Source organism: Macrobrachium rosenbergii, chromosome 41, assembly GCF_040412425.1.
Source record: "Macrobrachium rosenbergii isolate ZJJX-2024 chromosome 41, ASM4041242v1, whole genome shotgun sequence".
In the NCBI taxonomy this organism is placed as follows: domain Eukaryota; kingdom Metazoa; phylum Arthropoda; class Malacostraca; order Decapoda; family Palaemonidae; genus Macrobrachium; species Macrobrachium rosenbergii.
This window is the reverse complement of record NC_089781.1, coordinates 65,640,305-65,652,737: the sequence shown is the minus strand read 5'-3', so window position 1 is coordinate 65,652,737 and position 12,433 is coordinate 65,640,305. Positions and strand designations below refer to the sequence as shown.

General features: G+C 35.1%; 1 protein-coding gene across 1 annotated transcript; it reads right to left on the bottom strand.

The window, feature by feature from the left end:
* Positions 1-6,103: 6,103 nt before the first annotated feature.
* On the bottom strand, positions 6,104-10,439 carry LOC136826495 (uncharacterized). Its single transcript, XM_067083689.1, has 2 exons — positions 9,975-10,439; positions 6,104-8,678 (listed from the first exon to the last, which is right to left on the bottom strand). Exons 1-2 carry the CDS (start codon positions 10,398-10,400, stop codon positions 8,604-8,606), a joined length of 501 nt encoding a protein of 166 aa, XP_066939790.1. The 5' UTR covers positions 10,401-10,439; the 3' UTR covers positions 6,104-8,603.
* Between the last annotated feature and the right edge of the window lie 1,994 nt (positions 10,440-12,433).

The following is a 12,433-nucleotide window of genomic DNA, read 5'->3' as shown; positions in this document are numbered from 1 at the left end:
ATGAAATAGCTGAATGGGTCGGTTTATAAATTCAGGGTTTCAAGCCAAATACCGTGTCACTCTCGGTCATGCAGAGCTTAGTCCAGTAAAAAGAGGGAGTTGAAATGGATGAGCAATAAGATAGAGGTCCAGAAAAGAAAGGACGTGAAGTACAAGAATCGAAGGGTGGAACTGGAAGGAACCCCCTTACCCCTGCCACCCCCACCCCAATTGCATCAAGAAGTAACAGTGAGAAGCACTGGACAACAAGATTAAAGAAAGGAAGCGGGAATGGAGGTTGCTGCTAGGGGCTGGGGGAACGCAGCAAATAATCTTTGTAACTCCTACAATGCACCAAGTGAAGTGTACTGACGGCACTATTCCCTAATGGGGCAGAGCTGAATGGCACCGTGTGGGTGAAGTTGTGTCTTAGTAGTGTCCAGTTCTCCATGCAAGCATATTTTGCCTCTAGTTTAATCGAAAAGTGATTTCATCCTTGATTCAACAGCTTAAAGATTAATATAGTGACTTGTCGCATGTTCTTTCTAGATACATCGGTATGTTAGAAATAATCAACACACAATCACGTATGGAATAGAAATAAATTTCTGACTCACATCAGAATTGAACCCACGTCTTTCAACTGAAAGGTAAGGTTGCTGCCAACAAAGCCACATAAATCATAAAAGTTGGAACGCAAGTACCACCGTGCCTAATTATGTATATGTTACACCTACAGATTAAACATTTCTTTAGAAATGCTACGTAACGTGTTTTGTGGCCTATCTTCAGAAAACGTGGTAACTAGCAACCTCTCTCTCTCTCTCTCTTTCTCCGGTACTCAACACACAAATCTCTCTCTCTCTCTCTCAGCACACATATCTCTCTCTCTCTCTCTCGAACATAATCCTCAAAAATGGATACTCTAAGGAAACACAATCTTTCCTACATAAATAGATTTATTATCAAACAAAACCCAACAAGTAATGAATTAACAAAAAGAAAATTAAAATGCATAATGAATGAATTACCAAGTCAAAATAGTCTAATTCAAGATTTAACCTTACTCTGGCTGAACGCCTTTTCACTCAAAACTCCCACACACTCCATCCTTAGACATTATACATCTAGTCTTAAAGTCAACCACATTGAAACAACCACTAACTGCAAAGATTGCAGTGTTCTTTCTCTATCACCACACCAGCCACAGTATCCCCACAGACATCACCACAGACATCTGTTGAAAATTAAACAAACCGTAATCTCCCACAAATACAGTACACAAGCATATGACACCATAATGAAAATCTAAAATGCATGGTTAACCAATGTCAAATCAGAACACAATAAAATATAATATTAAAGTGACATAAATGCCTATGTCCAATTCTCCCCACAAATTCATAAGTGTCTTGGATATGGTAAATTCACTAATTCACAGTCCACACAGAAAAAAGAGAAGTCTGGATTTACCTTAACTGCCGGTTTTCTAAGAGATCGGAGCACACAAGGCCACGTCTGGACGATATCGCTCTTGGCTTGATAATAATCAATCAGACCTAACTTTTGGCACAATTAGACACACAATCTCCATTTTTCTAACGCACGAACTTACGTACTTGCATACCAACTCGGTCGGCTGCCCCACATACCAGCTTCAATATTGTGTGTTCTTTCGAGCCAAAACAGCTGAGACAATTGAAACATCTGCTGACTGCAGTGATTTTGCATCTGTGTCACCGTCCAAGTACCACTCTGTAGCTCCTTTGCTTCATCACACTATGACTGAATATACATAGTAAATCTAAAACGAAATATATTTCCCATATATATATATACATATATATATATATATATATATATATATATATATATATATATATATATATATATATATATATATATATATATATATATATATATATATATATATATATATATATATATATATATATATATATATATGACCATTATTTTATTGATAGCTTCCATTATTTTATTGAAAAAAATAAAATAGAAATACATTTTATCCATATCATTCATTACTATTGAGGTTCAGTCTGGATGACCTTTATAAATCCGCTTTAAGGAAGGAAGATAATAGAGGCAAACTGAAGTTAGGTTAAAATTTCATGGTTTTTGATTGGCAATTAATGTAATTGATTAATTGTATGCCCCAAGTTAACACCATGATTTACTAAAGCAATATGTGCAATAGGTTCCAAGGGTGCCGTTTTATGGTGATTGGGTTTACAGATTCCAAAAGACGTTTCAGCCAAATAAAATACACCATTTTCATGGGACAGGGATATCTTATTATTTGTTGTTACTAGTCGTCATTTTCAATCGACGCATTTTCCACTGCTCCCGTAAATTCAAGTTTTGTTCCAAAATGGAACTTTTACTTTAGAAAACCTCCATGAAATGGAAGACAGAACATGTTATTTATTGCCATCTTTCTATCTAACAGGACGTCATAGAAGGTTTTCTTTGCTTTATCCTCTTGCCGTTTTCCAGATTATCTTAGGGCAATATTATTGATAGAAATTTCATCTTATGAACATTACCTAACTTTTGAGTAGATTACTGTAAATTCAACGAAAGGAAACTGCTAGTTTTGAAACTTAATACCGAAAATATTTATGTTCACGCAAATCTTGCGATAGCCGAACTATTCATATGAGAATTTACAGCGTATAATAATTATAAATATCTAAAATAATTCTTTGACCATATGACAAACAGACAACCTGACTTACACAAACATTTGTTTTCCGAACCTGAGAGAATTTATTTCTTCCCATCCCTGGGAAATTTTAACAAAATTTGGCCAAATACGAATGATCTATAAACTACGAAACAAAAATATGTTAAAAATACATCAGTGTCGGAGAAACAATATCAAATATTTTAATTATTATATTAATCAACAAATTATTTCACCCTGAAGAAGAGTTTCCTCCTATTGTATGAAGTCTGGACGTTGCTGCACTTAAAATTCAGTTCGAGCACCTGCAGAAATTAGGTTAATTGGAGTTAGAACAAACTCGCCCATTGCAAAGTAAAATAGAAATCGACACAGACAAAATAGAGGTAGAAAAAACTGAAGTTGGATATAATTCCTGTTTCTAGAAATATCTTAAGAATGTCTAAATGTCCAAAAATAATGCAAATAATTGATAGGTCTGCTGATGTTAATTAATTTATTAATAGAAAATAGATCCCATCGTAAAAAAGCAAGCTATTCTGAAGGCATGAAATTTCGTCAGTGACGTAGAGACAGATGCTCGGAAGCTATGAAAAGTGTTATGGTTCTTTATTGAATTTGTGAGAGAGCAGTATGATAAATGGATAAATAAAGGCTGTAATCAATTTAAAGAATTAACGAGATTATTTTTTTAAGAGTTCAATCAACGTGTTGATTGGAAATTTCCAGTCACCCAGGGCGATAAGAAATTTTGTATGAAGTTTTAGCTGCGTCTTGTGCATGATTACCCGTCGCTGGTTTTTGATAGAAACCGGTGCTCGAGGAAAATGAGGAACAGGGTGCTCACACATTCCACAGCAGCAAAACTCCAGCAAATTTATCCCAGCTTTAATGGTCTTGCAATAGTCTTGGTTAGCTGATCTTTCTTGTGCTTGATGTACAAAAGCAAGAATTCTGATTGGATGTTATTTTAAGCTTATGAAAAAAGCGATACACAAATTAAACTGTATCTCACTGATTGCTCTAACTGCTAATAGGAAACCTTCCGATTTTGCGTTTGCTGCACTCACGATAAGTTTATAAACTTACTGTTTTGATCTCTACCGACAGTACAACGTTATATTTACATGAGAATAAGGTACATAACATTAAACCATATGCCTCGTCACCCCTTGTAACTTTAGCAATGATGTCATTTGGTTGCACTTTAATTAATCGTACGGTGATGATATCGTGACATTTTCTAACCATTTTCATCAGAATTATTTTTACAAATATTTCTATAGTGAACGGTCATACATATCTCTAGAACTTACTGAATGTTAGCCTACTTCGTATAAGAATAGAGGTGACATAAGGGACTGCAAGGAGTATAACTATAGCCTTACTAAGTGTACAACAGAAGATTTATAGTAGGGCATTTGATTGAAAAGGAAGATAGAGAACCCATGGACAAATTGGGGAAGAACAGTGTAGGCTTAAATAAGTAGAGGGCATAGATTACTTTTTTTATGAAGCAGTTAAGTAAGAAGACTGAGAGAGAAGTGAAAACGAACAACACATACTTGACCTATAAAGGCTCATGATAGCACTGATAGGGATGCAATATAGAATGTGTTAACATGTATGTTATAACGATTAGTAAAAATCAGAATGACTAAATGATTAATATCAACAAGAATGGTCGAAAATTCAAGCAGCTACTTTTAGGTATATAGGAGTAAACATAACAAATGATGGTAGGAAGAGAAAAAAAAGTGAGCAGCGAAATAAGTGAAGCAATAAAAGCTAAAAGCTAACCGGGTGCATGCAAAAAACAAAAACTGGAAGACAATTAGAACGTCAATAGATTGCAAGGTTGGTGTTTGTGAAGATTTTTGAACAAACTCACATGAATGTAAAACGCACATATAGTACGCAAATAATAATAATAATAATAATAATAATAATAATAATAATAATAATAATAATAATAATAAAAGAATGGGAGATGTAAAGGCATGTACAATCAGTGGTAAAAAAAATTGTATCAGGAGTGAAAAGATGGATCAATGCCTTTTATGGTGATTTAGTCACACGACAACATAAGTTAACAATTTGATGAAAAGAGTATTCAATCCAGAGTTGAAAGGGGGGGGCGGGGGGTGGGGGAAGAGAAGACGACGTGGGAAGTATTCTACAGATGGAGCGCTAGTGTTATTGGAAAGGGGGAAACCCTTGACATTCAGGAAGAGTGAGGTGAAAGGGTCAGTGGGAACGCGGTGCTTAAACGCGTTACAGACGAGCCTTCTCTATACAATATGAAGCGGCAGAAGTTGCATACGATCCAAGTGAAGAGACAAACATTAAAGCACTAAGCTAAGCACGGGAGGGCAGGTCTATTCCAGCTCTAGTAAACTTATATGAGTTCGGCAGGCATTTGTTTGTATAGCCGGTGCCATTCCGAATTCCGCCAGGGACGTCAGATTTTTTTACTTCAACATTCGGATCTTATGCTTTGCAGCAACAAACGCCTTCAAAAAGTTGCAGAAATCAGGAAGTTTAAAGATCACTGGGTCATTAAAAAATGTATATATATATATATATATATATATATATATATATATATATATATATATATATATATATATATATATATATATATATATATATATATATATATATATATATGTGTGTGTGTGTGTGTGTGTGTGTGTGTGTGTGTGTGTGTTATATGTGTGTGTATGTGTTGTGTACGTGCGTGTGTGTGCGTATGCATGTATGTATTTGTGCATTGCATGCTTGGGTGCAGATAGATTAATAGATTTCATTCATAGCTCCTATTTAAGTTTAAGATGGTTTGAAAATATGTAAGGTTAAATAAAATTCTTTTCTTACACAGGTCACACCTACGCTTTGATGTTTTTCGCCTGTCTTCATGACCGGAGAGGAACAAAAGATGAAAGAAATTCCGTGGATTCCACCTTCGTGTTATTCACACACAAATGTTTCTACTTTTTTCTTTGAGAGCGCATCAGTAATATTTCTTTTATGAGAAGTTTAAGGTTTTCGTTACGAATGAAATTTACTACGTTTGATTATATCTGAAATGCATGAATGTTTCTCTTGTCTTCGGTTATAAAAACGTGCACTCTCCCTGTTCTTGAAGTCTTGATAGGATCCTAGCAAAAGATAATTTTGTGTTGAAAAAAAAACAAAATAAATGCACAGATAAAGAAAACTGGAAGTTGAACTTTTAACCATATTTGATTTATTAGGTATAAAATAATAGCATGCAAAGGGATGACTTACTGAATAAAATACAAAATCTTATTTAGAGTAACTGAATTCATATGGGATTCCTCAACCATAAATAGTGAATTGTGCAATTATTTTTCCTTGACGGTAACAGCAAGTGCTATTATTAAAAACTGATACTTTTGTTTCCTATTAATAACAGCATCCAAGACCTAAAGGTATCTTCAATTTAATGCCTGGTGGTGACACTAGATGAAAACTGTCACAGTGCCATTTGAGGGCTTTAATTGGGACCAAAAAGATATAAATCCAAGTTCCACATGTATATTTACCCTCAGTGGTCTGGTAAAACTAAGGTATACTTAACTTTTTTTCACCATTTCTTCACTTCTGCTGTAGCCATAAACAATAGATATTTGTTACTGGTTCAACTATCATTTGCTTTTCAAGTTTTTTTTTCACCTTTTCTAATATAAAGAAAATTATGTAATTAGTCTTTGATTAGTGCTAAATGCACGTAAACTTATTGTAATCAATATATGCCTGCATATATACAATCAGATGTTTAATTTGCTAGAAAACGTATCCAAAGATTTGGATATTACATTTTTTTTTGTATCTGCGTGCATTGTGGCATCAGTGCTTTCATATTTTAGTACATCCACTCACTTCTTCCATTACATACATCATTGCTTTTTATTTAAACGTTTAGGATAAAACCATATCAGATAAAACTCTTTTAAATTTTCTGGGCTACTTCGAACTTTCAGTAAAATATAAATATGCAAACTCTCAATCATCGGACATCGAAATGGAGATAAAAAAAAAAAAAAATAGGACATTTCTTTTTCTCTGATTTCCGATTATCATGCACAATCACTCGCACGAGTAACCTCTAATTATTCCTAGGAAATCCGAGGATTAATGATGAGGCTCAGTCATAATTATTCCGACTAAAATTCATTATAGTTCCTGCCTATTGATTTCTTGAAACGGCACTTTCATTAAAAAAGTAAATCGCTTCCTTTAATACCAAAGCTATATCCATGTTATAATGGTAACACAAATTAACGTAGAATAAATGTATACTTGATCAAATGCATGACAGATTTTTTGAAGCAACTATATTAAAAACATAAAAATTAACAGAAGATTTTTAAAATACATATTTTTTTGCCATAACACTAAATTAATTAGTAAATAAGTTTTAGTTAGTATATAAATAATTATTTTACCTGTTTGTATTTTATGTCAAGGAATTCAAGAATACTATCCTAGAAAATAATTATTCAATAGGTCCGAGCCTTAGTGTACCAACAGAGCAAAAAATATTGCACATGAAATCAGAATAGTTGAGTCAGATATAAATAAAAATAAAACAAAAATATGGCTTCTACTGGCTCTTATGAGCCTCAACAAAATGCGGTCTTGTCTTGACATGGGAGCCAAACCAATCATTGGTGAAGGTTAATAAACACCGGTGATCAAATAAATAAACACGGAAATGGCAGTGCTTTAATTTTCCCTTATTAGGGGAGAGTGAGCACTTACACTTACAAAATTTTTGGTCGATGAGGGACAGATTTTCCTATTGCTATTGATAAGCCATTCTCATAGGTTCAAAACTGGATGTTAATTAGTAAAAAATATAATTAAGATATTGTACATGCATGTAGAGAAATATATGTCATGTCAGTCTACAAAATATAGAGAAGTCGCAGAGAGTTAAGATGACCCTACACGATCAGTCTTTTGGCATGAAAAAAGATTGTCCTCGACATTGATTGAGTCAATCATATACCCTCACACGGCTCAATTTTAATGGTCAGTCTTTAGTTCCTCACTAGGCTTCGTACAGGTAACATGCTACTTGTTTTGGATACGGCATGTATTTCAGTTGCTTTGATACTTTGTTTGGATAAAGAAAAAAAAAAAGAAAAGGCGCCGCTGGATAAAGGACTTGTATAAGAGGAGACATGAATATAGCCATGGAAATCTGTTAACACACTTGAAATTAAGTGAGCCTAATGATTTTAAGAATTTCTTAAGGATGAACAATGAATGCTGTGAGGAGTTATTGCTTATGGTGACTCCATTGATCTCCAAAAGAAACAGTCATGAGAGAAGCTATCTCACCAAATGAACGGTTATCAGTCACCTTGCGTTATCTTGCTACAGGTAACACTTTTGAAGACTTGAAATTTGTTACTGCCGTGTCTCCAAAGTCTATTAGCATTGTTGTTATGGAAACTTGCAGAGCCATTATAAGATGCCTCCAAATTTATCTTAAGGCAAGAAAAAATTTTTTTTTTCTATTTCGCATCGAATTTTAATGGTTTTGTACATACTCATTTGAAATTAGAAAAGAATGCACAGATGTTATTTTGTTTTTGGGAGCTATCAGATGCGGCCGTATTTACAATGGGAATGATCTTGTATTTTTTTGTGGCTGAGGATTTTGGAATATCACTGGAGGTGCCTACGGTGTTATGTTGCCGATTAATGACGACAGAGTCCCGATGCCGAGTCCCCATCTGACCCTCGAACATTATGTCATTGATAGCCTTTTTAAGCATATAATGCCTGCGTTGAATCCATTTCCTGCAATCCAATGCCCAAGCAGATGCCAGTCTTTCATACTTGTTTTCAATTCCTCGAAGACGTTTGCATGCAAGGGATACTACAGTAGTTCTCGTTGCTCATCCACCTTCCTTCTTTCCTTGGCGTGGGGACGCTCTGCTTCACGAGAATCGGTCTAAAATTATAAATAATTGAATTAAAAATCATGTAACAAAAATGTGTGCATGCAAATTGCTGGATGAATTTATTATAACTTATAATTAATAAGTATTTTCACTGTTACTGTCTTTACAGCTACCAACCACAAGAGATAAATGGAACAATATTGCAGAGGAATTCAATGATAGATGGAATTTTACAAATTGTATCGGAGCCACCGGTGGGAAGCATGTGGAGATCAAGAGGCCGGCCTATTCCGGATCTTTTTACTACAATTATAAGAATCATTTCAGCATAGTCCTTATGGCAGTAGTAAATGCAAAGTATGAATTTTTAATGGCAAGGTGTCTGATGGAGGAGTATTTGGTGAAATAAAGTTTGGAGGAATGTTTCATGGAGGTTCTCTTAATTTGCCAGAGCCTCAGTATTTGCCAGATAGTATGAGAAAACTTCCATTTGTCTTTGTTGGTGATAATGCTTTCCCATTGTCAAAAAATCTAATGAAGCCATATGCTCAGACAGAAGTGGATGTGAAAAAGCGAATCTTTAATTATAGATTAAATCGTGCAAGACGCATAGTCGAAAATACTGTACATTTGACATGCTAACTGCTCACTCTGTCGTCTTGAGACGGGCTATTTTGTTGTCTCCAGAGAAATCACAACTAATTGTTTTGGCTTTTTGCTATCTGCATAATTATCTAGCAAAGAGAAATTCACATAAATACACTGAAGAAATTGGTAACTTTGAAAACATAAAGGCTGGCCAAGAGCCATGCAGAGCAAATATAAATTTGACAGATTTGCAACATACTCACAACAACCGTTCTTCATTTCTAGCCAAGCAAAACAGGGATACTTTTTGTGAATATTTCAACTCTGAAGGGAAAATTACATGGCAAGACAAGCAATAAAATCATCATATACAATAAACCAAATCATTCTAGATTAGTGTAATAATCAGGTCAAATTTACTTACATATGTAATAATGTATTTCAGACGAGCAAATAGGCCATATAACTTACTTATTTTCAGATTTTTCATTGTTACATATTTTTTAAGATTAAATAACATTTCCTTAAGCAATGTAAAGTTTATTACATTACATAATTACAATTTACTGTGCTACATGTTTATGGGAACGGCTAAAAAAATATTTTGTATTAATCATTATTATGTAACTTTTATACAAGCTTTGTACAAATGACTACATGTATCTGATAATTCAGTAATTGTCAAAATAATCTCTCTCATTACAGAGACAGACAAATATATTGTAAGTTTTATCATAATAAAATTTAGGATTACTCACTAAATTTAATTCACCTGCCGAGTCAGAGTCCTCAGCATCATTTATCGTAGAGATAGATTCAGAAGGAGTTTCCTGGTCTTGAAGAAATTCCATCTCTGTGTAATACCACAGTGTTGGCTCATAGATATCTTCAGAACCCGCACCCGACTTCTTCGAAGATTGGACCTTCTTCAGCTCTTTGCGGAAGTTCGTCCATAATGAATTGAACTTCTTTTTCACATCCTCAACTCCTGCCTTCGGGTACCTTTCCCTATATTTCTGGAGGAGTATGATGTAGTCCTGTCGTTTTTTGTTGCGGTCAATATAATCATCCGCTTTTATCTTCCAAAATGATGGCAATTCCTCATAAAGTCGAATGCCCTCTATAAGGAATTCTCTCTCCGCCTCCTTGAAGTTCTTACTGTTCCCTACTCCACTGCCAGACATGTTATCGGGACGACGGCGAGGTAAAAAGTGAGGTATATTGCCCAATAACACCCTCAGACCCAACATTTGTTATTGAGTCAATTTCAACCATCTCAATTGTTTCACAAGTATTGAACAACCATTCAATCTTAACCACAGACGTTCAATAGTTTCGACAATACCAGGAAATTGATGGTTAATATTGATCGTGTAGGGGTACCTTTAATTAAGACCTGGCAATGGGCTATTAATTACAGTGGAGCAGCAGCAATACATTTAGTCCGAAATCACGACGGGTGGCATGCAGCCTACAACCAACAGAGACTAAAGTACATTCGCTGAAAACAGTCGGTGAAAGTAGGTGGCGTGTTGCCAAGAAAACAACAGAAGGAATAGTATCAAACGACCAGTAAGGAACAGGCAGCCACCAGCATTCTTGACGTGTAGCACAATTGTCGTCAGATGTAAGAGATATATCAAAGAGTAAGGGATTCGGTAAATATATATCGACACTAAATACGAGTCCACGAAAACTAGCACTGACTATATACACAAAACTACTATCCATTTCCGGGGCCGTAAGTCATCATTTTTCTCAACTATCTTTCAAATTAATTATTTGATAGAATTGGTGCTTTGACACAGTGTACAATACACCTCCCGCTAATTTTTGGTAACATAGTACATTGTCAAATGGTGTTAGTAAAGGCGTTTACTCTTGACTTTTAAAGGCAAAGTCGCATGAGTCAGCAGGATTGATGAACGCAATCGAACGTCCGCTATCCCCCATGGACAGGAAAGTGGGGGCGGAGATGGGGAAGCCAGGGAAGTGGGTTGAGGGAGGGATGAGGAGGGGAAGGGGGAGGGAGGACGGGATGGGGATAAAGGACGTTCGACGGCATAGCTTGGCGATGCTTGGCAAAACCATGCAAGTCCACAGTAAATGCCTTGACTAAAAAACCATTTGACAACGCACTAAATTGCCAAAGATTAGCGGGAGGTGTCTTGTACATTGTGTCAAAGTACCATTTTGATCAAATAATTAGTTTGAAAGATATTTGAGAAAAATGAAGACTCGCGGTCCCTGAAATGGATAGTAATATACAAAAAAGTGTACTGAAATAAACAACAGTATTCATATAAAATAGCAGTTATAAACGGCATATTTAATTTGATTTACTCATTTTGCACAATCATGGAAACTGCGTCTATGTAAAACATCTTGTATTTACATTTTTAGTACATATGGCATCTCTCAGTGACAACTGTTCAAAGAAAATTCATTTTAAGAACACTGCTAAACAAGAAAAAAAAAGGAGACGAAAAAACTTCTTCGCAATCGAGTTTTCTGTACAGCGTATAATGCTGTATGAAACTCTCAGCCACGACCCATGAAACTCTCAGCCGCCGCCTATGAAACGCTCAGCCATGGCCCGGTAGTGACCTGTTCTTGGCATCTTTAACCTTAGATAAAATAAAAACTACTGAGGCTAGAGGGCTGTTATTTGGTATGTTTGATGATTGGAGTGTAGATGATCAACATACCAATTTGCAGCCCTCTAGCTTTAGTAGTTTTTAAGATGTGAGGGCGGACAGAAAAAGTGCAGACATAGACAAATAGCCACCTCAATAGTTTTCTTTTACAGAAAAATAAAAGCATTTGATCATTTTCAGGTTTATTGGAATTAATGATTTTTCAATTCACCCAATAATATCACAGAAACTTGACTTGCATGCCTGTGTGTTTGTGTGCGTGTGGTTACATCTACCTGTGGCATTTCATCAATGTTGATGTCACTGTCTCTACACAGAGTGTTCGTTTTTGTGTGTGTTCCTCAGTGCAGTATTACGTGTTGCCTTTTCCTTTTTTGCCTTGCTTGATTTATTGTACAGTATTTTATAACAAGTTTAGTTTTTTCTAAGCATGATTATCACACATATCACAAAAATACAATATTTTACCACTGTTGATATTTCACCTCTAATTACCGTAGAGATATTTAAAATGTGAATTTGTAGATGTTAGCAACACGTGATATTTATAACTGAGGCCA

Excerpts from the sequence above, each read along its gene's own strand:
- LOC136826495 (XM_067083689.1), bottom strand. The coding sequence starts at position 10,400 with ATGTCTGGCAGTGGAGTAGGGAACAGTAAGAACTTCAAGGAGGCGGAG. Across the intron at positions 8,679-9,974 it reads CGGCAGGTGAATTAAATTTA|ACCGATTCTCGTGAAGCAGA; the intron begins GTGAGTAATCCT and ends TTATAATTTTAG.